Genomic DNA, 27,110 nt, shown 5'->3' on the forward strand with positions numbered 1-27,110 from the left:
CAAACCCAAACCCAAACCCAAACCCAAACCCAAACCCAACCCAAACCCAAACCCAAACCCAAACCCAAACCCAAACCCAAAACTCCAACCCAAACCCAAACCCAAACTCCAAACCCAAACCCAAACCCAAACCCAAACCCAAACCCAAACCCAAACCCAAACCCAAACCCAAACCCAAACCCAAACCCAAACCCAAACCCAAACCCAAACCCAAACCCAAACCCAAACCCAAACCCAAACCCAAACCCAAACCCAAACCCAAACCCAAACCCAAACCCAAACCCAAACCCAAACCCAAACCCAAACCCAAACCCAAACCCAAACCCAAACCCAAACCCAAACCCAAACCCAAACCCAAACCCAAACCCAAACCCAAACCCAAAACCCAAACCCAAACCCAAACCCAAACCCAAACCCAAACCCAAACCCAAACCCAAACCCAAACCCAAACCCAAACCCAAACCCAAACCCAAACCCAAACCCAAACCCAAACCCAAACCCAAACCCAAACCCAAACCCAAACCCAAACCCAAACCCAAACCCAAACCCAAACCCAAACCCAAACCCAAACCCAAACCCAAACCCAAACCCAAACCCAAACCCAAACCCAAACCCAAACCCAAACCCAAACCCAAACCCAAACCCAAACCCAAACCCAAACCCAAACCCAAACCCAAACCCAAACCCAAACCCAAACCCAAACCCAAACCCAAACCCAAACCCAAACCCAAACCCAAACCCAAACCCAAACCCAAACCCAAACCCAAACCCAAACCCAAACCCAAACCCAAACCCAAACCCAAACCCAAACCCAAACCCAAACCCAAACCCAAACCCAAACCCAAACCCAAACCCAAACCCAAACCCAAACCCAAACCCAAACCCAAACCCAAACCCAAACCCAAACCCAAACCCAAACCCAAACCCAAACCCAAACCCAAACCCAAACCCAAACCCAAACCCAAACCCAAACCCAAACCCAAACCCAAACCCAAACCCAAACCCAAACCCAAACCCAAACCCAAACCCAAACCCAAACCCAAACCCAAACCCAAACCCAAACCCAAACCCAAACCCAAACCCAAACCCAAACCCAAACCCAAACCCAAACCCAAACCCAAACCCAAACCCAAACCCAAACCCAAACCCAAACCCAAACCCAAACCCAAACCCAAACCCAAACCCAAACCCAAACCCAAACCCAAACCCAAACCCAAACCCAAACCCAAACCCAAACCCAAACCCAAACCCAAACCCAAACCCAAACCCAAACCCAAACCCAAACCCAAACCCAAACCCAAACCCAAACCCAAACCCAAACCCAAACCCAAACCCAAACCCAAACCCAAACCCAAACCCAAACCCAAACCCAAACCCAAACCCAAACCCAAACCCAAACCCAAACCCAAACCCAAACCCAAACCCAAACCCAAACCCAAACCCAAACCCAAACCCAAACCCAAACCCAAACCCAAACCCAAACCCAAACCCAAACCCAAACCCAAACCCAAACCCAAACCCAAACCCAAACCCAAACCCAAACCCAAACCCAAACCCAAACCCAAACCCAAACCCAAACCCAAACCCAAACCCAAACCCAAACCCAAACCCAAACCCAAACCCAAACCCAAACCCAAACCCAAACCCAAACCCAAACCCAAACCCAAACCCAAACCCAAACCCAAACCCAAACCCAAACCCAAACCCAAACCCAAACCCAAACCCAAACCCAAACCCAAACCCAAACCCAAACCCAAACCCAAACCCAAACCCAAACCCAAACCCAAACCCAAACCCAAACCCAAACCCAAACCCAAACCCAAACCCAAACCCAAACCCAAACCCAAACCCAAACCCAAACCCAAACCCAAACCCAAACCCAAACCCAAACCCAAACCCAAACCCAAACCCAAACCCAAACCCAAACCCAAACCCAAACCCAAACCCAAACCCAAACCCAAACCCAAACCCAAACCCAAACCCAAACCCAAACCCAAACCCAAACCCAAACCCAAACCCAAACCCAAACCCAAACCCAAACCCAAACCCAAACCCAAACCCAAACCCAAACCCAAACCCAAACCCAAACCCAAACCCAAACCCAAACCCAAACCCAAACCCAAACCCAAACCCAAACCCAAACCCAAACCCAAACCCAAACCCAAACCCAAACCCAAACCCAAACCCAAACCCAAACCCAAACCCAAACCCAAACCCAAACCCAAACCCAAACCCAAACCCAAACCCAAACCCAAACCCAAACCCAAACCCAAACCCAAACCCAAACCCAAACCCAAACCCAAACCCAAACCCAAACCCAAACCCAAACCCAAACCCAAACCCAAACCCAAACCCAAACCCAAACCCAAACCCAAACCCAAACCCAAACCCAAACCCAAAACCCCAAACCCAAACCCAACCACCAAAAACCCAACCACCAAAAACCCAAACCCAAAACCCCAAACCCAAACCCAAACCCAAACCCAAACCCAAACCCAAACCCAAACCCAAACCCAAACCCAAACCCAAACCCTGAATATCATGCTGGCGCTCAACCAAGTTAATATGGACATCTTTGAGAAATTTTCAAATTGAAAAACTCAACAAAATATTATTGAATTAAACCACAAAAACAAGGAGAGTAATAGTTTTAGACAAGAACAACAACAATAATGTGGTCAAATTCACTCCATGATCACTACATCAAAAAGGAGACATTCAAAAATTTTCAATTCAAATTCAATTAATCTTGATGATACTTCATCACATACACTCGATGTTGAATACTATTGATTGATCATGTAGAGATGAAGTGGATCAAATTCCGAATTTTAAATAATGATGATTAAATCATCGCTGATGATCCTGAGCCGTTTTTTCACAGAGAGAAACAATAGAATGATTCAACGCAATACTCAGCTGATACATCTGGCTTCCAAGTCAACAGGGAAATTCAAGAAATTCAGCAACGGTGCACCCTATTGTGAACAACATGACATAATAAACAGATTGGTTGTTGAAGAGCCTTGAGATTCATTCTTACTTGAACTTTGATTCAAAAAGCCTTTCGTCATCGCCATTTTTGGAACTGAAAAATATTTTTGAATTTGTGAAAAAATATTTAAACATGGAGGCCAACAACATTCGTTTCTTTCTGTCTCGACTCAAATTTCAGGACAACCCTCTGTCCAGAACGACATTTTTACTCACAGCAGCAGCAATCACCTTGTCGTTTGCTGGAAATAGTTCCGCATCATCTAAAAAATCGGAACGTGTGGTTGCAGGTAAAAACGCATTTGATTTGTTGAGAGAGGTCGATAGTGATATTCAAGATTCGGTCAAAAAACTCTCCGCTGATGATTTTAAGAATAGAGAGGAATTGATCAATGTTGTTTGTTCGAAGCAACTTCCAATACTTCAACCAGCTTGCAAATCACTCTTTGATAGATACTATCATTCCTACAAGGTCGGAAAGAGTGCTGATTTGGAAGAATATAAAAGAGTTGTATTGAAGAAGTAGATTTCTCAAATTCACTATCAAATATATCATCGTCAATCATCATCACTGTAGATTTTAATAGGAAATTTTATAAGAAGCAAACAATCTGTCTTCATCATATTTTGAAGAAAAAATAAATTGGAGATTTATTATCATTTCACACACATCGAGTGATAGATAACATTCTTGAAATTTATTGGTTTCAAGAATTTTCACGACATTCTTAAATTTGCAGAACAGGGAACCCAATCGTCGAGACGTCACTTACGGTCGACGACGACAGGACACTCAAGGTTGTACCTGAATCAGCTGATGCAGAAGATGAGTCCACTAATGCAATATCACTCTGTAAGGAAAATCGCATAAAGGTATCTTTGAACATCATGGCTTTTACCACTCGCTCAAGATTGTCGAACAAATCAATTTGTGCGTAACCATTCGAAATTTTAGTCACCTCTGTCTCTTTAACTTTTTGAGAAATATTGATGGGAGTGGGTGAAGTGTCAAGAAGATATTTCTGAATAATTTCAGATTGCTTTTTGGATCTGTCAGCCGTTCTTTTGATGGCCTTGTAGGCAGTAACATCTTCAAGGAATGAAAAGTTCTCTTCTGAACATTCTTTTTCGCAAAAGGCCTTGAAGGATGATGATGGCATGACATCAAGTATTTGAATATCATTTTGTAAACATAAATATATATATATTTCAAAAATGTTTCACCATCAATTTAGCAACCTCACCTACCTTAAACTTTTCTTTTAGTACTGGATGGAACATGACTCGTTCAAATTCCAAGTTTTGCTTGAATTGCTGCATTTGTTGTTGGTGATGTTTGACAGCTTGTCTCAACTCTTGTTGTTCACTCAAATTTCTTGCAACAATCACAAAAACATCGCTAATTTTACCCTCTTCAAGCATCATGTTTACATGGCTGGCCGAAACAGAAACTGGTATTTCTATATTAAGCGAAGATTTCAGATGAATTTCCCATCTTGTTTTAGATTCTGTGAGTTGGTCTAATTTGGAGAGAAAATATTCAACCTTAGTAGAATTGAAATTTGTAGTGACACTTGTTTCAGATGAGTCATAAATGTTGAGGGTATCTGTTGATACTGATCGACGTGACTCTGTTACAAAATAATCCACTATATTTGTTGAATTCTTTTTCAAAATCTTGGACTCGAAAATTGTATTGTAAGAAATGATCGATCCATTCTTACAATTAACAACAATAATAAAATCGTCAATGCCATTCATAATCACACGTGATTGTTGCTCAGAAAGTGAAGTTTTCTCTAATAATCGTTGCATGAGTAAATTATCATCTGTGAGAGCGGATTGCGAATTATCGAGAGCAGTAAGCATATCATTTACGTCGTCAGAGAGCATTCCCAATTCGTCTGAACCACTGTGTGGAACTCGTTGCTTAATGTCGTTGTTGTTGGTGATAGATCTCACCGAGTTGGTCAAGCGAAGCACTCGTCGAATAACGAAAAATTCCAAGAAAATAATGACTGACACTGACAGTAAAATAATCATAAAGGTCATGACAGCCCATGTGATCACGAATGAAGTAATACCAAGTGTATAAATATCTCTTGGAAAATCGGTTCGTATCACAAGATTATTCTTTCCAGTGAGATCGTTGTAAAGTTGAAAAACGGCCATTCGTTCTCCAGTAATACTATCAGAATCGGCACATTGGCGATCTTTTACAATTGGAATCATGTCATCAAAATCGGATGGAATAGAAAGCTGTTGAACAAATTGACCTGAATTATTTCCCCAATTACTTTGTGAATTAATTCCATTAATGAATGTTGGTTGCCAGTTCTTTGTACTTTTTGCAATAAAATTGGAAAGTGTGGTTTCATCTTTACCATAAAATGTTGATTCTGTGAAATTAGAAAAATCATTAGCGACAGATGCTGCGAATGTTTGCCTATCTTTGATTATGTCTAAATTGTACATGGTAATGCATAATTGTGTTCGGTCTGACATGTCATAAACATAGTCAATTAGTTCATATCTTCCAAAAACGAGGAGTCCATAGCTTTTTTTATAATCCGTATCTGAGGGGTTTGTTTTGAGGAAAGGTTTTGGGCGAATGTGACATTTGTCAATTCATTCAATCCAGAATTCAAAAAACAAAACAATTTGGTTTTACGAACCTTGAATAGGCATTGCACTCAACATTAACACGTTTGAAACATCATTAGATGAGGTAATGGAAAAATTCTTTGCAAGTATCGCACTCGTGTCTGGATTTGTCACGAGGTCAAGTAATTTTTCAGAGGGAGAGAAATATCCAACATTTCTCACAGCTATCAAGGCATCATTTTGGAGTTCACGACCATACGATTATGACAGTCACATTGAAATTTGTAACAAAGGGTTGAATTTTTTCAAATAACCAGATCATACATTCTTCAAACAATCCAATTTCACATACCTGGATTTTCAATATTCCTTCTTAATTGTCTTCCTACCTGTGTGTCCAGACTCAACAATTCTTGTGGAATTTTATCCAATTTGATCCCTCGAAAACATCCAAGGCCCTTCAACAAAGTCCCATTCAAATAATAAATCAGAGCAAAATTAACCTTCGTTGATAACTGATATTGACAATGTAAATAATAATCCAAATAGGCTTGTGCAGCATAGGACGCATTTTGGGAAGTGTTCAACACGACATTAATGGTATCTCCAAATGCAGCATATTCAAACACTCTCGATGTCAAGTAGTAAAAGTCATCAAAGAACGCTCGAGTTGATCTTCTAGCAGATTCCATTGCCATTGCATTCTCCACTTTCAAAAACGACAAATTGAAAGCTGTCAACAATGTCGCCAAGCACAAGGCCATCAACAAAATAAATAATAATACTAATACAGTGAGCGTTTTAAATCGGAGACTCTTATAGATTTGAACCGATGAGGAAGAAGACTGAGAAGGCTCATTCGGATTGGTTTGAGAATACTTTTGATGATCCTTGTTTGCTTTTTCAATATGTTTTCGTAGTCTAATGACGTGAGGTTTGAGAATGGGTTGTTGTTGTTGTTGAAGATGAGAGGCGAGTTCAAAAGGTCCATGAAGGAAAGCAGAGTCTTCAACGACCGATGAATCGCGTGATCGGGTGAGTTTCATCATTTTGTTCGTGTGGGTCAATTAATTTCAAGTGTGAGAAATTGATGCGCAGCCTTTCGTGAGACGAGATGGGCCACCTCTTTGTTTTTTGAAAGGAACTCTCTTTTGGATTGACAAATTCAGCAAATTTGGTTTCCGATCATTGCCAAAAAATAGATGAATGAACCTTGTTCGTTTTTTTCACCATTTTTAAAATCAATCGAGTCTGAATAATAACTCTTATCAGTGACTGGCTAGCATGGATTTTCATTGAGTTCTTGGGTTTATTCTGTGTGCTTGATTGTTGTCTTTGTTTAACCATTAAGACATTTTCACTTTATTTACATTCATGCAATTCTTTGAGTCATTCAACTGCGCTTGAGAGTTTCATCAAACAATCGATTGACAGAATCCGTCGTAACAGTGAGGACAAGACTACCGTCAAGATTCATCCAAATGAGTTCAAATATATAAATTGTGCAAGGTTCTCTCGACCATCCATTCAAGATCCCCTGTTGCAGCATCATCAGTTGTCAGTCCATGGTTTGGACATCAATAAGCAACCTATCACGCTGGTTGACAAAAAAGGATCGCCTTTTGGTGCATAACCGTGTATTGTAGTTCATGCCACCAAATTGTATTTCAAAATTTCAACCGACAAAAAAAACCATCCACACCCTAACACGTTCGGGAAATCGAATGGCCTCTCAAAGCAACACGAGTCAAGAAACAAAAGAAATCTACGACAAAATTTCCTCCAAATACGATCTCGTTCAGTTTCACCCAAGTTACAAGTACATCAAAGCTCCAACGTTTTTGAAGCTTTTTGAAAATTCCTTACAACGACTCTCCAGTACTTCGACCTTTCCCAAGATCAAGTTACTGAATCTTGCATGTGGATCGGGAAAAGATACATTTTCATTATGGAATCGATTTCAATCACGACTCGAAATGATTCTTGCTGTGGACATTTCACCTGAAATGATCAATATTGCAAATCAAAGCAAACAACAACGAATGCTAAAGGAAAATATCTCTCAATTACCCATTCATTTCATTGTGGGAGATGTTTTGGAATTGGATAAGAATGAACAGATATCTCAATAGATCTCCAATCTAAACATCGAAAACAATGAACCTTCAAATATTAGCAATTGCGTTTCATGCACTCCTTGTTTTGATTTGGTGAGTGCTTGTTTCCTTCTGCATTACTCGTCGAATGTGGAAGAATTGGAGAGAATGTGTGAACAAATTTCTCGAGTTCTGAAACCAGGAGGTTCTTTTGTCACATTAAATTCAGATCCATTCAATAATGAAACCATTGTTTGTGAAAAACAAAAATCATTTGGAAGCTTTAGATCGAGATTTCCAACAGCAGAAAAAGAAGGGAGGTTTGTCTTGAAGGATGGAGATCGGTTTGAGATTTCCATTGATTTGAATATGAATGAAGACAATAGACATGAGGATTATGTGATCAAGTTTTTCAATCAATATTTCACTCCTGAAACGTATGAAAAGGCATTGAAGAAAGCAGGTTTTCACACTGTGAAATTTCATCGAATGGAAATGATTGGAAATCTTCAAAGAACCGATTTGAAAGATTTTGGCAAATATATGGATTACACAGGACTAGTTTGTATTGAGGCCATCAAGTAATTTGTAATCAAGTAAGACATGCTGCAGGATGAAAATGTAAATATTTCAAAATAAAAAAAGGTGACTTCTGTGTTACCATTTTGTGAAGATTATTTGGGATTTAATTAGACACCTCTTTTAGAATTACTACCAGCTGCTTTGATGCACTTGTCATAACCAGAATATTGCATATTTCCCATTGCGCATATTCTTTTTGTTTTACATTCTTCATGGAATGAACACAAGCCATGATAAGGATAACCACCTGTGAATCTCAAAGCAAACTTATTCCAATACGATTCCACAGCATTTAATTTGTTGTACAACAAACCAGTCATTGTCTGTGGTGAAAGATCTGGAATTCCATAACCTGTCAAAGCATCATATTCCAATGTCCATGTTAATTTATCTTTAGCATCTGTCAAATTGGCTGTGAATGTGTACAAATTCTCAAGTTCAAGTGTTTTCTTGTTGTATTGAATAAGACGGAATGCAGGATTGTGATATAACCACTGAGTAATGGCAGGTGTTACCCAGGCCACACCTGTTGGTGCATTTGTTTTTGGGTCTTGGAATAACTTAAAATGATCATTGTGAGTGTGACCATAAAATTGACCAACAAGGATGGAGCTGTATTTGGCCACGAGATTGCTAAAGTCATCATTGTAATTTCCTGTAGATTCTTCCATAAAATCTCCAGTATCAATTCCTAAACGGGGTATGAATTTTGTTCATAATGGAATAGATGTTTAAACATGAAAAATAATAATTCAAATGACCAAATAATAATACAAATCATATTCAACGTCAATTCAACATCACATCTCTATCTATAATAGAACTCACCTGGTGGGATATGTCCCAAAATGACAACCTTCTCATTAGCTTGTTGTGCCTTTCCTAAAACTTGATCGAGCCATGCTAATTGTTTTCCTGGGTCTCTATCTGGAGTGGATAAGAGCCAGAAATTAAGTGGGTTTTGGAATTGAGTATTTAACACAACAGCTCTGAATCCTGGTTCAATAAGGAGTGTAAAATATCCAGAAGTTTTAAAAGAAGCAAGAGCTGCATCTCCGTCTGGGAAACTACTAAAAGAAAACTGGAAAGCGTCACCAACAGGATGTAAATACCATTCATTCATTTTGGGATCAAGAGGATACATATTAATAGGTGCCAAGTCATGATTTCCTTTTTTGTTGAGTGAATGAAAAGGCAAACATTATGATAAAATTGAAGCAAAGTTTCAACAAATAAAGATTGATGACTCCTACCAATGCGTCACAATTACCTACCGATTGCAGGAATGACTCGATTTTGATATCTCGATCCTTGCAAAGTCACTCTCAATGCATTTGCAACAAGAATGGCATAATTCAAATTATATTCTTTTGAATAATTCCAATCATCATGAACCAAATTGTCTCTATCGTCACAAATTAACTCTAAATTTTAACATCCATCACATCATGATTACCTACCCTCCATAAAAAACAAAATCACCCTCTACTGGAAAATTCTTGATAAATTCCAACGCACTCACAAATGTCTCCAAAGGAACGTCACACGGTGCATACGTTCCAAATCTTTCTGCATATTGAACTGTCTGTGTTTCCATTCATTCATTATTCATTCATTTGAAAATGCATAATGTTCTTCCACATGATCAGAACAACACACATTGATGACTTACACCATTCGTTCTTGGAGAATTCTTTCTGCAACACACCAACTGTCCACAATTCGCAACACTTCCCACCACATATTCGGAATCAAGATGCGGATCTGTAATTTGCCAAAAGTACCCACTTGTGTTGGAGAGTTTTGGAAATTGATTCTTGAGTGATGCCAACGACAAGCCTTCAACTTTCATTACGATCGTCATTACCACCACCACAAGAACAATGGCTCTCATCATACAGGATCCTAACCTTCTAAGAGCAGTTATGGTCGTCATGATCTTTGTTTGCCACCACCAACAACAATTTTTTAATTTTTTTAATTCTGAAATTTCGAACATACGTCCGATAGGAATGAAACGAATCCTAATGTCTTATTTTTGAAGGCTCGTAATGAGAAACGAACGGTGACTTTCAACTCCGAGAGAGGTCTTCTTCTTTTCTCAAATATTTTACATGTTGTTGTTGTTGTTCTTCTTCTTCTAGAATTGAAGCATCATTCCGTATCTTTTTCAATATTATATAATAATAATTCGTTGATGATGAAAAATATCGTAAATATTTCAACTCTGTGCAATGATTATTGTATAATATTACATCCGGAATGTTGAATCTGTTGTCATTGACGAAAGCAATCACTCAGAGCTGAAGATTTTCATCACTGAAATTATTCGGTGGGGTGCTCTTCGGACCATTAATCTTTCGAACAGCCTAAAAACACACAATTGCCAATCACTTGCCAAATAACGAAAAGAAGTTTTTTATATAAAAAAGAAAAATGGGAAGATGGAATCGTTGGTTTCAAAAGGTCTTTCGAAAGCAGCAAAAAGACCACTCCTCATCACCACTTTCGTCCCTAGTGGAGGAAACCACTGAGTCCACCAGTGATCCAAACTTTTCGGAAGAAATCAATTCATCATCATCGGAGAAGGAAATTTCAATTGTTCATGCAGACAAGTCATGGCTGAAACATATGAGGTCATCCAATCATCCAACAACATCATCCTGTCAATTCATCTTCGATTCTGATGTTCTCTTCATCGTTTTTCAATTTCTGAGAGATGACTATAAATTCTTGCTCTCCAAATGTAAGCTCGTTTGTAAACAATGGTATGAATGTGTCACTCGTGTGCCATTATCCCTCAAACTTGGCTATGACCATTTTAATCAATACAAGAAGGCTCTATTCTCAAACTATTTAAAACCTTCCACTTTTTACAATACCAATGTGACGGAACTGTTTCTAAGTACGAACAGGGTGCTCACTGCCAATCATTTCAAATGTTTGGTGAACAATTTAAGTTCCAGGAGGCCCTTGACTTTTGAAGAAGGTTCCACCGGAGGCGCCAATCCCAACAACACAACCCCTCAAAAAATCGTTCACTTCTCCTGCAGCGATGAACTTGGAGTGAACCATATTCGAGCTCTTTTTCATACCTATCCAAGTCTTTGGAATCACCTCAAACATTTGGATTTATTTTCAAACAAGTTGAGTGAAAATCACATTGAGGTCTTTGTGAGCAGTGGATTTTCTTTTTCACATCTTGAGACTTTGTACCTTAGTCATAATGCCATTAATGATGAGGGGGTGAAAATTTTGATGGAACGAGGCTTTAGATCTTTAGGCATGTCTTACTCTTTAAAAAAATTGGCACTAGATAGTAACGAAATAAGTAAGGAAGCAGTGAAGGTCATTGCTGAGAATCCAAACATGAAAAATCTGACATGTTTAAAATTGGGAATGAACATGATTGGTGATGCAGGAATACAAAGCTTGACATCAAGTGAAAATTTACAGAATTTAACAGAATTGAATCTTGGGCTTTGCAAGTTTACCACAGAAGGTGCCAAACTTCTTTCAACCAGCGTTTACTTGCGCAGTTTACGATCTTTATCAATTTCAGCCAATAATATTAATCAAGAAGGAGCTCAATATCTTTCACAACCAGGAACTAGTTTACAAAATTTAACCGAGCTTGATTTGAACTTTTGTAAAATAGGAGATGATGGATTAGAAAAACTCATGAGTGGTCATTGCATTCAGAATGTAACTGACCTCTCATTGAGAGGAAATGACATCTCAGAGAGAGGAATTGAATTCCTCGCTCATCCCAAAAAACGTCCTTTTCAAATTTATGCCAAGCTACAATTTTTGGATTTGAGTCAAAATTCAATAGGAGACACAGGTGTGAAAAAGTTGGTCAACTTTTCAAACGAGCAATTGTCACACTTGAGAGATTTGAATTTATTTGGTACTGATATTGGTGATGAGGGCATGCAAGCTGTGATGAATTGTGAGCAGTGGAAAAAATCTTTACAATATTGCAGAATTGGTAAAAATCCAAACATTTCAGCAAAAGTGAGAGGATTGAATCACCAAAGATTTCTTTGAACAGAGGAAGTTACTCTACCTATCAATTAAAAGATCAATTCTTGGATGCAAGCATGACAACGCTCGTCCTTACTAAAACGCTTGCGGCCACACTCAAACGGAACCAGTGATCGAACTCGAAACACTCCATCATGTTCATTTGTTTGATTCACATTATAATTAACCGAACAATTTAACGTTTTTTTAATGAATTCCGACGAATTTTGAATGGAGAATATTTCACAAATTGGTTACGGTAAAAAGGACGAATTAGACACATGTCATTTCCTTATTAGTACAAAAGGGATATTAAGAGAGGTTGTTTCTTTAACAAGTTCATGGAAATGGAAAGAAACAACCCAAGACTTCTCTCAATCCACAACAAATTAGTGGTCCTTCTTTCATTCATTGGCATTTTCTTGGGCACTCAAACTCCAAAATTTTGACGGTTGGCATTTTTGAATCCTAAATTGTTGCAATCCTAACTTGCCTCAGTTCCCATCACAAAAAATCCTCTCGATATCCAGATAACATGCACCATATCATCCTTCCAAAATCTACACCATTGTCATCCTTCAAGTGGTGTCTGTTGACTCTTTCCACAATGATAATTTTTCTCTCTCAATTTCATCTCTCTTCGCAACGACATCCTCGTCCAAGCTCAATCGACCAATTCCTCCACAAGTAACGTCACCACTTATTACATTCCATCAGAATTTGCAAATGCTGTCGATGCTGGAATCAATGAAATGCTCTCTGATTCTGAATTTATTTCGGGAATGGCACAATTGGGAGTTTTCTTCCCAGTGCCAACCTGTGCCAAATTACCGAATTCTGGAAATGCAATTCCTTCATGGCCAAACAATTTGATTTTGCCAAGAGGAATGAATTCCAAGTTGGTGTTGTGTTATGAAGTGGATGCGTTGTTGAACTGGCCGCAAGTTCATGAATTGGTAAGTTGGTTAAAACGTGGAAATGACATCAAGTAATAATATTTATTGGTGAATGAATGATTAATGAATATAATGGTGATGTCTGTGTTCGAATAATATTATCGATTATCAACCGGTGATGATCTTGCGTGTTGTGGTTTGAATGGTTTTGACTCGAATGTACCAAAATGGAAACTTTAACAACATTTCACAACGCATTACGCCTCTCACAACAAACTCTGTCCAACACACACCACAGGCAGGAAATGTCTTGATGAGAATTATCAACACACATTACAAACTTACCATTCCTTACCAGTTCACCAAGGTCAACACTTCCAAATTAGGATATTTTGCCACAATGAAAGGAATTGTGGATACTGGAGATTGTGACGTTGCCATTGCCTCCACAAACTTGGACGCAAATCGCTTGCCACAAGTGCATTTCAATTGTCCTTACGGAACCTCGTCTCCAGTAAGTATTTTGATAGCTACTCTTGCTGATCCTCTTCTCTGTCACTTGTCAAACACACATTTCCTCAACACAGGGCTACTTGCGTTCTGCCTTAGATCAAAACAATGTTACCATTTCCAAGCCAGAAGACATCAACAACCCTAATATCACCATTGTCACTTACGGTGGAAGTTTTTATGCCACTTATGCCAAAAACAATTTTCCACTCGCCAAACTTATTGGACTTCCATCAGGTTACTCTGAATGCTTTACTTATATTTTAGAAAAGAAGGCACATATCATGTTAGGGGACGCCATTGATTTGAAGGTAAGTGAAAAGTTAAGGATATTCATGAATGAAATTTTTTTCGACATGTTCACAACATTTCTAGACATGGGTCAAACAAAATGCGAACCAGTGTCCAGGTTGTGATTCAAAGGCTTTTGGAGATCCATTTAATTATGGAAGTTTTATCACCAATAATATTCTACAGTCGAGTGCTATAAAATTGAATCAAGTTGGAATGTTGACTTCTCTTTTGATCGCAGTTATCATGATGATGCTTTTGACTTTTGGTGTTTTGCATTAAACCTTCACCCATTTTCAAAATAGTTCAAATCGAAAAATAAATTCACTCTTGTGGCGATTTGTTGCTTGATATTCCACTTACACAAAAAAATGGACTACACACAGTACGATACAGAACTCAGCACACTCATGAGCGAGGTCGTGCTTCAACTCCCCCAGGTCGATATGGCAACTGTAGATCCTCTCATTCCATGCCAACCCGGAAAAATTCCCTTCTCACGATTGGATAGCACTTTATTGAGTGTGAGCTACAAGTTACGAGATCCCAAAATCAGTTTCTATCAGAAAATGATTTTTCTCAATTCCATCGTGATGAATAATTTAGATTTGGTCTATTTATTGTTTGGAGGTGATCCAAGACATTCCGGTTATTTACCTTCTTCTTCGTTGTGGTCGATCATGAAAGAAAATTTATGTATTCCGAAAAATCAAGCGAGTATGATGGACGGAAGATTGAGTACTTTTCATATCATGTATACCTTGTTGTCTTATTCTGTAGATCGAATGTTGTTTTATTTTCCGGATGTTATCTTTGATTTGTTGTTGGTGAGTCCTTCTTCATCGCTTTTGAATGAAGGTTCAAATCATGATTTGGCAGCATCAACAAATGATCATTTAGTCATGTCCACTATCTATGATACTCCTAATGCTGTAGGATTGGCAGTTTCCATTGCACAAAATTTGACAGGTTGGTATCAAGGAGCTCTTGAAGATCGACAAGAAAAGGCCAAGTATTTTGAGTGTAATTTGGAGACCTTTGATTTGATGTTGGACTTGATGAAGGATCGTTTATTCATGTTTATTGTGGCATGTATCAAATGTACAGAGAAGGATCGTTTGATGGTGGTTTGTTTTTTGGATAATTTATGTGATTTGTTTGGTACAATGAGATTGAATGAACGTGAAGAATTTGTATTCGATCAACAAAAGAGTGTACAAAGCTCATTCAACAGTCAAGTGAGTTCATTGGATACAAAAGAAACAAATGGTTCGAAAAAGTTATCAAATCTTTTGAGTTCCTTGTACATGACTGAGGCCTACGATCGACAGGAATATGTCGAATATTTAGTGGACACTTTTTCAAATCATTCATCCAAGAAAATAAGAGATTCGATCACCTCCTTTTTGGGTCTCAATCTCATTCGTAAAGTGAAACAGAAAATTCAACAAAAGAAATTGAACAAGTTGAAATTGAATTCAAAGCTTGCTAAAGATGCATCTATTGAGGAATATTTTGCAATTGTGTGTGAATTTGGTGGAAGAAAGCGTAAATTTAGAGTTAGCAATGTGAATTCAATTGCTGAGCTACAAGACAAAATTACACAAGAATACTCACAACGAAAGAGAAGTTCTCAAGCACTTTCAACATCCAACGATCAAAAGAATGTATTACAACTTTTCCTTTCCTCAGAAAATGCAGATGCAAAAACAGATAATTCCGAACCAACAATTGGACAACGTGGAGATTGGGTCGATCTCGATGATTTCAACTATTTACAAGTCTCTCAAAGAAATATTCAATCCAAAAAGGTCATTAATGAAGTCATCAATCAACTTCGATTGGTCAAGAAAGTGGTCACAAAAATTGCAGAAGTGTCTGGAACTTCCTTCATGGACAAATCTTCCTTTTTATCTGAATCATTTGTTCCATCAAGATTTGAAGAGGATGACAGTGCTCTTGCAACTAAAGGATCCTCAGAAGGAAATACTTCCCGACAACTCTCTGATAAGACCAACAGCTCTGGAGGTTCACTTGAATTTTCAAACAATACCTTATTGAGTAGTATCAATGATGGCTCTCAAATGTCAAGCGACATGTTTAACAAACCTCAATCACAACCAACTCAACAACAACCAATTCAAAATAGTGGCATCGAGCTGAGTGGAATTGAGATGAGTGGAATCGAAGGAAGCCAATTCATGTCTTCACTCGAAAATTTATCATTTGTAGACACTGGAGATCATCCTGTTTTCTCCTCCGATGAAGAAGATAATTAACAATGTGTTGAATTTAAACAAAACATTTCAAAACACGGAAATGCGAGCTGTGAATCTCATAGCATCTCATGATTTGATTATTTTGGGTCATTCATCTCCTGCAAATGTCAAACGTTAAATCTTCAAACCAAAAAAAATGGGCAAGAAGGACACAAAGGTCAAGGTATGTGTTCAATAACGTTCAGTCTTCTCAACAATGTGTCATGCTACCAACTGAATTCTCCCACCAACGATGTCTTGATCATTTTCTCACTCGAAACGATTTTTAACAATGAATTTAATTTATTTCAATTTCAAAATAATGATTCTGTTGCTTGTTTTATACAACAACGATATAATAATGATTTCGTGATGATGATGGAATGGGATGAATAGGTCGTGGCCGTTGGAGATGGTGCTGTCGGTAAGTGTTGTGATACTTTTTTCCTAATTTGTGTTGTTGTCAATTATTATCGATAGGAAAGACATGTTTGTTGATGGTCTACGTAGGTATTGAATGATGATTACGTTTTAATTTCGGAACAACAACTGAATTCAACATCATCATCATGTATTCATCCTTGATGGTCAAATGACACTTGACATTTCATAAACACGTTCACTTAAAGGTGAACAATGAATTTCCTGAGGAATACATTCCAACTGTTTTTGACAACTATGACACTAATGTAAAATATAAATCACAAAATGTGACGCTTTCCGTTTGGGATACTGTACGTAATATTTTGATTTTAAAATCAATGTTCAATGAGACATGCCATTTATCAACATGACAATTCATTGATAATAATCATTTCAATATGAATACTACCTTGCCTCATTAGGCCGGACAAGAAGATTAGTAAGTGTTCATATTCTCTTGAACTGACTCATTGATTGAAACTCATCCATTCTTCGAATTGAATGTCTTCCTACTCGGCATCCTCCTTTTTCTTCGTTAATGATTATTTTCGGAATTTACACATCGACATGAACATTTCTTCTAAACAACAACATTTCACAACAGTGATGAACTGAGACATCTTTCCTATCCCAATGCCAACTGTTTCTTACTTTGTTTTTCAATCAACAGCAACACTTCATTCAACAATATCAAAACCAAATGGATACCAGAAATTACAAAATTCTCTCCAAAAACTCCATTCATTCTTGTGGGAACAAAAGGAGATATGAGATCAAGAGGAGGTTCGGATTTAGTAAAAATTGAAGAAGCAGAGAAATTGGCAAAAGAAATTGGAGCACTTGCATATATTGAAACATCAGCGCGTACAAGAAAAGGAGTTGATGAAGTGTTTCATAAAGCGATGGATTCGAATTTGAAGAAAGGTTGTACAATTATGTGATCGGTGTTCCTTAATGAATATTTATTAAAGTGCAATTAAATATTACAATGTTTCTTGAAACGGAAAAGATGACAGCTGTAAATATTTATTAAATTGGACAATCAAAATGATACGCCGCTTAGAACATAGTGACGGAGAATCGTGCCAAGTAAATACCGTCAGAATCATTAATTTTTTCCATGTTGGGACATTCGGCTGAATTAGGCGGCGACATGATACCGGTATAAATCTCTTTCTGACATCTGGCAGCCATCATCAAAACAAAACACATCAACACTAACGAATACAAATACTTGCAATCTTACAATTCTCTCATAATGCTTCCAACAGAATTCAACACCTTCTCTTACTTTGCCAGAAAGCCAGGCAAACAATTCTTCTTAGTGTCATCTGTCATCTTGAGTGCTTTCATTATCAACAGAACACACAATGCTCAACAAGGACGAGCCTTTGAAAACCATCTTCCAACCCAAGAAATGTGGGCCTGGTACGATAAACATTGTGCACGACAAGGTGAAAATCAAGATATTGTCATGAAAGATCATTCTGTAAATATTCCTCACATGATGGGGAAATTCGATAAACGAGAAGAAGTCGAGTCGAATCCATTCTACCAAGCACTTCACAAACAATAAATTTAATAATAGTTCATAAATACATAAAGAGTCATAAACTTTTACGTCTTTTCTGTTTATACAATTATTATTATTATTATTTCCAAATTCATACAAATGTTTTGTGTTGCTAAAGAGCAAACGATCCAAAAAGCACAAAAGATGCACTTTAATGTCGCCTGAAAATTGAAAATAATAAAACTTTGGTCATTCATGCAGTTGCTTAATATTTTTGACCTGGTCATTCCAGGTTAGGAATTTTTGGTGGTCTTATTGAGGGAATATTTGAATGTAGTTTGTTTTGGCCGTTTGTGTGAAAAGGAACCCTCCTGATTGTCAATTAACTTGGGATGTCCTTTCTGAACCTTGACATCGTTTTTGAGAAAATCAAAGTTTGGATGAGATTCAATTCTACCCTTTGATTCTTGTTATGTGCTTGCACTTGTAATTTTGGTTTATTTGAACATGAGTGGCGACAAATACACCTTCAACGAACAAATGGCAACCCTTAATGAAACAACAATTCTGTCGAATGTTGAAGATGTATCATAGTATACAATTGATCAAATCTCAACAGAACTAAACGACGAACATCCATGAAGTTCTTTGTCATCCATGTATCATTTGGTGCAGATGAGAGCAGATCTCTTGCATTATCTAATTCAAGTTTTGACCTTTTTAAAAATAATCAACTTTTTTTGATCAACATCTAAATCATCATTGCCAAAAACTGCCAAAAGAGAATATGTGTTTGAAACAAAGTTCATTGACCTTCACCTCTCCAATTGGTGTATTTCCTTTTTAAATCTTAAAATTCCTAAATAAATTGCAAGAAACATTTCAACTCACCATTCAACAATCAAACAAAAATTCAAAATGTTATCATTGAGAAGAAATACAATTGTTAAAGCTTTTGGCTTTTGCTTGCTCTTACTCACCTTTGCATTAGCTCTTACCATCACTGTCAATGGTGAACAGGCTGAGGATAAAACCCACACACCAGCTCATCGCTTCATCTTACCAAAATGCAAAAGATTCTTTTGTCACAACCGTTGCAGATATGGCTATTGGACTGACAAATGTGGATGTCAAAAACGTTGCAAATGTCGTCCTAGACCATGTAGAAAACTCCTTTGCAGAAAATTCTGTAAATATGGATACAAGAGAAATGGATATGGATGTCCAATCTGTGTGTGTTTGAGAAAAAAATGTAAATCTTCTTTGACCCTTCCTCATTAATTGGCTATTTGTATCAGTTTTCATGTTTAATGGTGTATGTACAGTATTATAATAAATAACAGTGACTCGAGTGGTTATTGTTGTGAACATTAATTTGAGAATTGTTGGGTCTCAATATTAATATTCTGGCTCTTCAATAGTGGACGATGAGGGTGGTTGAGTAGGGTTGGGAGTACTGGACGATCCGTCTTCGGTTTTAAGGAAATTCCACAAGCGGTGATAAAAGTTGGGATGATTTTGAAGTTTTTGCGCAATGGTGGACATGACCTGCACCAAATCCATGTTTGGACTTGGAAATGCATTTAGATATTGTTTCAAAACTTCAATAATCTCTGGGGCTGCCTTGTGAATAGCTTCTTTCACAGCGAAATCATGAACGGAGGGAGTAGAACTCGACACTTGAATGAGATCGGATTTATCCACTATTTCCTTAATTGATTTGCTTAATGGCTGATTCTTCGAAATGTCAGTTTTACCATGATGTGTTTTTCTTCGTTGATGACCAGGCGTCGGATGATAGTTCTCAGACGTGGAAGTATCAAACATGGTCTGCCTTCTTTTTAACTTGAGTTTTTTAATCTTCTTGAGTTCTTTCAGGAATTTTCTTTGCTCTCTTAATTTGACTGAGCCTGAAGTGATAACGGAAATCTTTTGTTTTTTCGAATTTTGCTCAAGTTTGTTATTGGAAGTGTCTTCTTCTTCCTCTAACTCTTCGTCGAAGTTATAGGATATTTCATCTTCCTCTAATGTTTGTTGTGGAGTGTTTATGTCACCTGTTCCAAATGGGATGGTTTTGCTTGGAGGAGTAGAGTTTTCCAACACTGGGTCTTGTGATAGCTCAATTTGATTTTGTGACATTGGAAATAATGAATCTCTTGAAGGTTGTTGTTCATGTGTTGTTTGTTCTGTTTCTCCTGTTGTTCTTGTGTCCTGACAAGATTCCTGTGTAGGTGCTTCTTTTGTGGAAGGAGGAAGTGAGGACATATTGGCCTCAATTAAAATCACATCTTCGCATGTTTGTGAGTTTTGTGGTGATGGATTGAGAATGAGCTCTTTCCATTCATTCATCGTTTCATTACTTAAATTTGGCTGTAGTTTGGAGAGAACTTGAAACAATTTTTCAAGGTCGTCTCGTTCTGGATTTTCTTCCACAAAGAAGTTGTTTTCATAGAAATTTTGCTCACTTTCCAACCCCTTGAATGCTTGAGAAAATGTTCTCGGGCTCACGAATGATAACGCAATAGAGGGAATCCTTGAACATAACAAACTAAGGGCAAGAGAATTAAATTCATCTTTGGATACTTTCACTTTTAGAGAGGAGACCTTCTTCCATTCATTCACAATATCAAATCCTGATGAGATGGTTTGGCTCAGCAATCCAATTACGTTAAACACTGCATTGTGGAGAACCTTCTTTTTTGGAATGCATTTACAATGGGAACCAATCTCAGGAACATTGAGAGCTTTGCGTAAAAACCTGCTAAAATCAATCAGAGAATATGAAACTTGTGGTTGTGCAGTCATATGTTGTTGTTGAATGTTTTGAAAAACTGAGTAAATATTCACCACAAATTGACAATATGAAACAATTTCTTTTCTGTACTTTCTATAGTTTTTAGTGGCTTCGGTAGCCCATTCATGAACAGCATTTTCACGCTTATTGAAAAAACATTGAGAGGATTGAATTTTTTCTTTTTTTGCGATTCAAGGGACCTCCAGGAGATTCTGTCTCTGAAGATGAAGAAGAAATGACGATTGGTGAGGCTTGTTGAGGAGGAAGTGGCAAAGATTGCTTTTGTTGTTCACGCCTTGCGGAGGATCGAGTTTTTGGCTTATTCATTTCTTGTTGTTGTGGTGGTAGTTCAGAAAAGGTCTTTGATTGATCATGTTCATCATGATCCTCAGTGTTGATGCGAGGAGGAGCACTTTCTTCTTCATCAAACGACAAATTCATATCGTCATGATCGTCCGACGAAGAAAGTTCTTCCGTTTCATCATCTTGATCCTTGTAAGCCTTTTTGATTCGTCTTGTTCTTCTTTTCGGATCCACTCGGGGAGGTTTTTCAGTCTTCTTGTTACTTCTGAGGTTCCGAGAAAGAGGGCGAGATTGATCTTCTTCATCACTACTTTCCTCATCAAAGAAAAGATTGTCTTCATCATCAAGAAGTCGTCTTTTGGTTGATGATTTTCTCTCTTCTTGTGTTTTACTTCGAGTAATGACCATAGTTGACCGTAGTAGTTGAAATAATTATCAATAATTTAAATATTATTTATACAAATATAGGATGCTCATAAGAGAAGTAGAATGGATGGTCTTGGACTGATGCGTTTGATGGATGGTAACGTTGTTGATGCTGTACTATTTTTCTATGTTTTACAAACACCTTTTACGCAATAACAATTAAAACAAATGCTCCGACCACGAACAAAATTTTTTGCTTTTAAACAAACAAAAATTGAATGAGCGAGTGGATGAAGGTAAGAAAAAGATCGAATGGAATCCACCACTTTATTGTGCCTTCTTGCTTTCCTTGATTCGTTTTCTTTCTTTAGAGACTGCAGCAAACCAATCGCCAAACATATTTCTGTGGAGTAAAGTGGTGGTGGTGAGTAGCGATGAAGCAAGAGCTCCTGCCACACCCAACGAAAAGATGTCTTGACCTGTGAGATAGAGTCCTTCAATTGGAGTTTCTGGTCTGCCAACCTCCAAATTGGTAAAATAATCTGCATCCATCTTTCGACCATAAGCTTCTCCAAATGGACATGCCAAATAATGTTGACAGGTGAGAGGGGTGGAGGAATCCAAAACATCTGGTGTGAAAATTTTCAATTGAGGGTATGCGATGTGTAGTAATTCGAGTGCTCTCTCTGTCAATTGTTGTTTGATTTCGAGATAACCTGCTCCTCGTTTCTTACATCGTTGATGTTCCCATTCCTTGAACCATTCATATTTGGTCTCAAAACAGCATGTAATATAAGTATTGTTCTTTTGAGGCTTAATTGAGAAGAGTAAATCTGGTATGTCAATACCTTGCTTGGGATCAATGGATCCATCTTCAGTGTGAATGTATCGTTCACGTTGTCCATCCAAATCATCGCTTGTGGAGAGCCAACAATTTTGATACCTTAAACCAAGTTCCTCAGCTGACTTGTCGTATCCAATAAAGACACAGTTCAATTGTTGACTTGGACGGTAATTGTCAATTTGATTCCTCAAATTGTACTTGGTTTGATCTGATTCTGTAATCAAATTCTTGAAAGTATTATAAAGACCTGCATTTGAAATGACTGTCTTCGCCTGTGCAATCACACCATTACTCATTTGCACTCCAGTGGCCTTTCCATTCTTAATGATAATGGATGCCACTTTTGCTTTAGTAAAGACGTCACCTCCGCTCTTTCGAATGACCTTAATTAAACTTTCAACAATATCCACTGCTCCCTTCTTTGGGAAGTAAGCTCCTTCCATGTAGTGAGATTGAACACTGTAATGTACATTGAACGGACATTCCTTTGGTTGCATACCATAATCACCATAGAAATAAGCCAAGCAACTCTGAAGTGTCTTATTCTTGGTGCATGATTCGAGAACACTTTTCACAGTTGTGTTGACAAGCTTGAAATAAGGCGCACAAAGAACGGGTGCAGCTAATTTGGCAATCCAAACAGGTAAGAGTTTGAGAAATAGATATGGCACTCGATAATCATTCAAAGTTTTTGCAGTCTCTTCGTATTGTTGCATGTACTTGTCAATGGCTTGCTTCTCTTCTGGAAATGCATTTTTGAGACAATTGACATAATTTTTCTTTCCTTTTGGAATTTCAATCCGTTTCAATAATTGATTCTTTGAAGTGTCATAAATGACAACATCGTCGTACTCACTGCATAATTCATCCATTTCTATTTTCTTGTCACACAAGGTATCGAGAAGAACCTTTAAGGCTCCACCTTCTTCGAAATTGCCAATATAATGAATTCCGGCTTCGAATGGAAATCCTCCTCTCTTGAACGTGTGCAGAGAACCACCTGCTGTCTTGTTTTGTTCCAAAACAATCACTTTCTTTCCAGCTTTTGACAAAATGGCTCCGCAAGCCAATCCACCAATTCCACTTCCAATGATGATGGCATCAATATCTTTCACATCATTCAGTGAATTCTGGGAAAAGATGTTTTTTGTAATTTTCTTCTTTTTGACCTCTTTTGGAGATATCGAGTCGACCTCTGTTGTTGAAAAAGAACTAGTCTGTTGTGGTTGTGTCGATGATGATGCATCATGATTGTCCTTTAAAACTGAGGTCGAGTCAAGAGTGTACTTTGGATTTTCGAACACACTGTCGGGATACCTTCCGAAAACAAATAAATTCAAAAACCATTTACCAATAATGCCTAGAGGAATGAAGAAGATCACAGCTATTACACCAAAGAGGAATACGCTCGAAATCATGATGATTTTGGCGATATGTTGCCGTGGCGTGGATTATTTTTTTTGATTGTCTCTTCGATTTGAACCTTTTTAAGGTGGAAGGATTTGGTGAATCAAGCAGAAAGAAGCAAAAAGACGGACGTACTATTTTCGCGGAATCATGCACGATGGTGAACCATGCAAAAGGTTTCATTCCGTTTCATTCCGTGCAACAAATGGAAGAACATTGTAAAAGACAACCAAGGACAACATTCTCTGTTTTTTTATTTTACTTGGAACTTTCTTTTTACCTGAAAAATGAAGCTTATGAAAATGATGAACCTTTCCCTCTTAGATGTTGAGTGACATCTGACGGTAAGGCTTCAACAAAAAAAAGTTGCTAACGTTGTGAACTCGAATTATCAACCAACAACACTTCATATATAGACACCTTCACATAACAGCGACATCACATGGGAATTAAAATTTCAACACCCGATATTCATTCGTCCCTCTCCGAAGATGACGAATCAACACAAAATACCAGCAATGGCATTGAAGTCTTATTGAGAGGAAGCAACCATCAGTTGTTATCAGGAGTTGATTTGGTCAAGTCATCCCCACAACAACAACAATTAAATTTGGCCAGCTCGTCAACGCAAAATCTTTGTCATCACAAGATCAATGCTGCTGTGAGTAGTAATAACATGCTTCATGATGATTCATCATCGTCATCATTCTTGCAGAGGAAAAGGTCAAAAAGCGTTTCTGAAACCACCAACGCTACAGAACCTCATCATCAGCAGCCCTGCTCAACCCGATTAACCATCCCTGATTTTACTCTTTCCGCTCCTCCTCCGAATTCAAGCCATGGCTTGGCCAATCACTCAACCAATTCCACACACAACAATATCACCACTACTCTCTCTACAAGCACTCAAAACATCATCATCAACAACAACATTAGTACCCACGTGATAGCCTCATCCTTCACATCCTCGCCCATCTCTAGCGATAGAAAAAAACATTCCCGTAGTCATTCTTTCAATTTTTTCAAAAGTAGCACAAAGGAAAACAATGATGAGGATGAAGAAGAAAACAATGATGAGATAATTTCCACGCTAAAGAGTGCTTCGGGAAAGAGCTTTCTTCAAAATAATAATACGCCATCTTTGAATCATCATCACCAAGTGGTCATTCCGCCCCTTCAAATTACCATGAATGATCGTCCATATCAGCAAGAACAAAACGATAATAAGGCATCTCCTCACTCTATTAGTAGTAGTAGTATGAATAGAAGTAAGAGTTTCAGATCCCTCTCGATTGCTTCCTTATTAAGCATTGGAATGAACAACAATAGTTCTTCTCAACAACAACTACAACAACAACTGAATAATGGAGGATTGCCGCCTTCCGTTACTGGAGAAAAAACACCACGAGGAGCACAGTATAGTATTTATTCAAAAGCAATGGCCAATATGGTGAGTCCGAGAGAGAAGAATTTAAATAGAATTGAAAATTGTAGACTTGTGGTACTTGTTGGAGGTATTGACAGTGGAAAAAGTAAGTGAGACCCTCTCTTTTTGGTGAGCTCATACAATATTATGTTCCTTATATGTTATTATATTTTCCTTAACATGTCAAAATGTCATGGAATCGTATTACTATGGATGCTTAATGTATTTTCAACAACAACAGCCACACTCCTTCAACAAATGAGAAGTCACAATTTTACCTCCTCAGAATTGAAATCCATTCGTGATTCGATTCTCATTTATTGTATATATTATTTGAAAGTCTTGGTCTCATCTCAACACGAAGTGAATTTGAATCATTTACTTCACAACTCTTCTCCTGAATTTGTGGAAAATTTCTCAAACTTGTATCAACAATTCCAAAACATGATTTCGCCCAAGAACGTGAATTATCCACACCACCATCATCAAGATTCCATTTCTCCTAGAGTTTCTCCACAAATTTCTAGTCCTAACAATTCATCATCCTCTGATGCATTCTCTCACGTCCATTCTACCCATACCTCGGATACAAGTATCGGCATTTCCAATTCACAGACTACCTCACAACAACTTGCCATTATTTCTCGTCTATGGAAACAAAAGGAAATTTTCAAAGTTATGCAAGCACTTTGGAAACATCCACTCGTTCAAAAGTCATATCGAGAACGAAATTTAAGAAAAATTCCAACGCCTCTATTAGGAGAAAATATCGAATATTTCTTACAAGATGGAAGAATTGAGCAATTTAAAAAAGTCAACACTATCACTACTCAAGATATCATACGAGCCAAGACGCTTACTATTGAAAGTATGCCAGTGGTCGACTTTACACATATCAATTTAGAGTATGATGGTTCGTTCAAAACTCGAAAATTTCTCTTATTTGAAACCTTGGGTTGGAGAGAGAAGCGTGACACTCTACTTTTGCAACAAACCTTTCTAGAGAAATCCAACTTGGATTGTGTTGTATTTATGGTTCCTCTATCAGAAATTGATTTAGTCTGTTTTGAGGATTTAATTTCTCCAGGTAGCAGAGATTCTGTGGTGAAATTGGGGAATTCTAATCGATTACTCGATAGTTTGCAATATTTTGAACAAGTCCTAACGAAAATCAAGACCATACCAGATGCACAGAGGCAACAACAAATTCGTAAAGTTCTTCTTTTCACCAAAGTCGATGTGTTCATTCAGAAAATTACAAACGGCGACGCGATCCAAGCACTTTCGAAATTCTTCTCAGATTTTTCTGGCAACAAGACGAACCCTCAACAAGTGTTTAATTATATTCGTGATCGATTTGTATCAGTTCACAAACGTTGTATTCAGAGTGAAAATGGTAATTCCTTACATGTACCTGAGTTGGCCGTGCATGTGGTGAATACTTTGGACTCATTTGATCTTAAAGAAGTGTTCGATTCCATCACAATGAACGTGAAAGAAATGTTTGTCAATTCTGAATTAAGCTCCCTCTTCCAAAAAGAATTCATTTTCAACAGAAGAATTCTGTACAAATGGGAGCACACACAATTCACGGATATTATGATAAGATGTGTCGCCACATACTCTGATTTGGACTATATCTGACAGATATACCATTGAATTCTTTCTGTGACACTTGATAAATTGTTATTTTAGAAGTTCTATGTTTGTGACATTGGGCTAAAAAGGACTGTATCGGGTAAAAACAGACCTCACTAGCTCTGATAATCCACTTCAA

At 37.7% G+C, this 27,110-nt stretch overlaps 14 protein-coding genes and 1 pseudogene across 15 annotated transcripts; 9 read left to right on the forward strand and 6 right to left on the reverse strand.

Moving 5' to 3' along the window:
* On the reverse strand, positions 1–2,543 carry FDP41_013353 (annotated as a pseudogene). The gene has a single exon: positions 379–2,543. A coding segment is annotated over exon 1 (2,165 nt).
* A 584-nt stretch (positions 2,544–3,127) lies between these two features.
* On the forward strand, positions 3,128–3,520 carry FDP41_013354 (uncharacterized protein; the record flags this gene model as incomplete). Its single annotated transcript, XM_044703975.1, has 1 exon — positions 3,128–3,520. One exon carries the CDS (start codon positions 3,128–3,130, stop codon positions 3,518–3,520), a length of 393 nt encoding a protein of 130 aa, XP_044564853.1.
* Positions 3,521–3,722: 202 nt separating this feature from the next.
* On the reverse strand, positions 3,723–6,647 carry FDP41_013355 (uncharacterized protein; the record flags this gene model as incomplete). The annotated part of the gene is made up of 4 exons (XM_044703976.1): positions 3,723–4,133; positions 4,243–5,570; positions 5,670–5,822; positions 5,951–6,647. 4 exons carry the CDS (start codon positions 6,645–6,647, stop codon positions 3,723–3,725), a joined length of 2,589 nt encoding a protein of 862 aa, XP_044564854.1.
* A 675-nt stretch (positions 6,648–7,322) lies between these two features.
* FDP41_013356 (uncharacterized protein) lies at positions 7,323–7,730 on the forward strand (the record flags this gene model as incomplete). Its single annotated transcript, XM_044703977.1, has 1 exon — positions 7,323–7,730. The coding sequence occupies one exon, from the start codon at positions 7,323–7,325 to the stop codon at positions 7,728–7,730; it is 408 nt and encodes a 135-aa protein (XP_044564855.1).
* A 132-nt stretch (positions 7,731–7,862) lies between these two features.
* On the forward strand, positions 7,863–8,279 carry FDP41_013357 (uncharacterized protein; the record flags this gene model as incomplete). The annotated part of the gene is made up of 1 exon (XM_044703978.1): positions 7,863–8,279. The coding sequence occupies one exon, from the start codon at positions 7,863–7,865 to the stop codon at positions 8,277–8,279; it is 417 nt and encodes a 138-aa protein (XP_044564856.1).
* Positions 8,280–8,383: 104 nt separating this feature from the next.
* FDP41_013358 (uncharacterized protein) lies at positions 8,384–10,128 on the reverse strand (the record flags this gene model as incomplete). The annotated part of the gene is made up of 5 exons (XM_044703979.1): positions 8,384–8,967; positions 9,105–9,446; positions 9,551–9,681; positions 9,737–9,861; positions 9,949–10,128. The coding sequence occupies 5 exons, from the start codon at positions 10,126–10,128 to the stop codon at positions 8,384–8,386; spliced, it is 1,362 nt and encodes a 453-aa protein (XP_044564857.1).
* A 584-nt stretch (positions 10,129–10,712) lies between these two features.
* FDP41_013359 (uncharacterized protein) lies at positions 10,713–12,326 on the forward strand (the record flags this gene model as incomplete). The annotated part of the gene is made up of 1 exon (XM_044703980.1): positions 10,713–12,326. One exon carries the CDS (start codon positions 10,713–10,715, stop codon positions 12,324–12,326), a length of 1,614 nt encoding a protein of 537 aa, XP_044564858.1.
* A 728-nt stretch (positions 12,327–13,054) lies between these two features.
* Positions 13,055–14,281, forward strand: FDP41_013360 (uncharacterized protein; the record flags this gene model as incomplete). The annotated part of the gene is made up of 4 exons (XM_044703982.1): positions 13,055–13,258; positions 13,497–13,712; positions 13,786–14,019; positions 14,084–14,281. 4 exons carry the CDS (start codon positions 13,055–13,057, stop codon positions 14,279–14,281), a joined length of 852 nt encoding a protein of 283 aa, XP_044564859.1.
* Positions 14,282–14,370: 89 nt separating this feature from the next.
* FDP41_013361 (uncharacterized protein) lies at positions 14,371–16,278 on the forward strand (the record flags this gene model as incomplete). The annotated part of the gene is made up of 1 exon (XM_044703983.1): positions 14,371–16,278. The coding sequence occupies one exon, from the start codon at positions 14,371–14,373 to the stop codon at positions 16,276–16,278; it is 1,908 nt and encodes a 635-aa protein (XP_044564860.1).
* Positions 16,279–16,414: 136 nt separating this feature from the next.
* On the forward strand, positions 16,415–17,621 carry FDP41_013362 (uncharacterized protein; the record flags this gene model as incomplete). Its single annotated transcript, XM_044703984.1, has 6 exons — positions 16,415–16,441; positions 16,654–16,681; positions 16,738–16,763; positions 16,887–16,991; positions 17,103–17,119; positions 17,285–17,621. 6 exons carry the CDS (start codon positions 16,415–16,417, stop codon positions 17,619–17,621), a joined length of 540 nt encoding a protein of 179 aa, XP_044564861.1.
* Positions 17,622–17,938: 317 nt separating this feature from the next.
* Positions 17,939–18,256, forward strand: FDP41_013363 (uncharacterized protein; the record flags this gene model as incomplete). The annotated part of the gene is made up of 1 exon (XM_044703985.1): positions 17,939–18,256. One exon carries the CDS (start codon positions 17,939–17,941, stop codon positions 18,254–18,256), a length of 318 nt encoding a protein of 105 aa, XP_044564862.1.
* Positions 18,257–19,591: 1,335 nt separating this feature from the next.
* FDP41_013364 (uncharacterized protein) lies at positions 19,592–20,998 on the reverse strand (the record flags this gene model as incomplete). The annotated part of the gene is made up of 1 exon (XM_044703986.1): positions 19,592–20,998. One exon carries the CDS (start codon positions 20,996–20,998, stop codon positions 19,592–19,594), a length of 1,407 nt encoding a protein of 468 aa, XP_044564863.1.
* Positions 20,999–21,131: 133 nt separating this feature from the next.
* Positions 21,132–21,698, reverse strand: FDP41_013365 (uncharacterized protein; the record flags this gene model as incomplete). The annotated part of the gene is made up of 1 exon (XM_044703987.1): positions 21,132–21,698. One exon carries the CDS (start codon positions 21,696–21,698, stop codon positions 21,132–21,134), a length of 567 nt encoding a protein of 188 aa, XP_044564864.1.
* A 285-nt stretch (positions 21,699–21,983) lies between these two features.
* FDP41_013366 (uncharacterized protein) lies at positions 21,984–23,918 on the reverse strand (the record flags this gene model as incomplete). Its single annotated transcript, XM_044703988.1, has 1 exon — positions 21,984–23,918. The coding sequence occupies one exon, from the start codon at positions 23,916–23,918 to the stop codon at positions 21,984–21,986; it is 1,935 nt and encodes a 644-aa protein (XP_044564865.1).
* Positions 23,919–24,349: 431 nt separating this feature from the next.
* FDP41_013367 (uncharacterized protein) lies at positions 24,350–26,977 on the forward strand (the record flags this gene model as incomplete). Its single annotated transcript, XM_044703989.1, has 2 exons — positions 24,350–25,439; positions 25,575–26,977. The coding sequence occupies 2 exons, from the start codon at positions 24,350–24,352 to the stop codon at positions 26,975–26,977; spliced, it is 2,493 nt and encodes an 830-aa protein (XP_044564866.1).
* Between the last annotated feature and the right edge of the window lie 133 nt (positions 26,978–27,110).

This window comes from Naegleria fowleri (genome assembly GCF_008403515.1).
Source record: "Naegleria fowleri strain ATCC 30894 chromosome Unknown tig19, whole genome shotgun sequence".
Classification (NCBI taxonomy): domain Eukaryota; phylum Heterolobosea; class Eutetramitea; order Acrasida; family Naegleriidae; genus Naegleria; species Naegleria fowleri.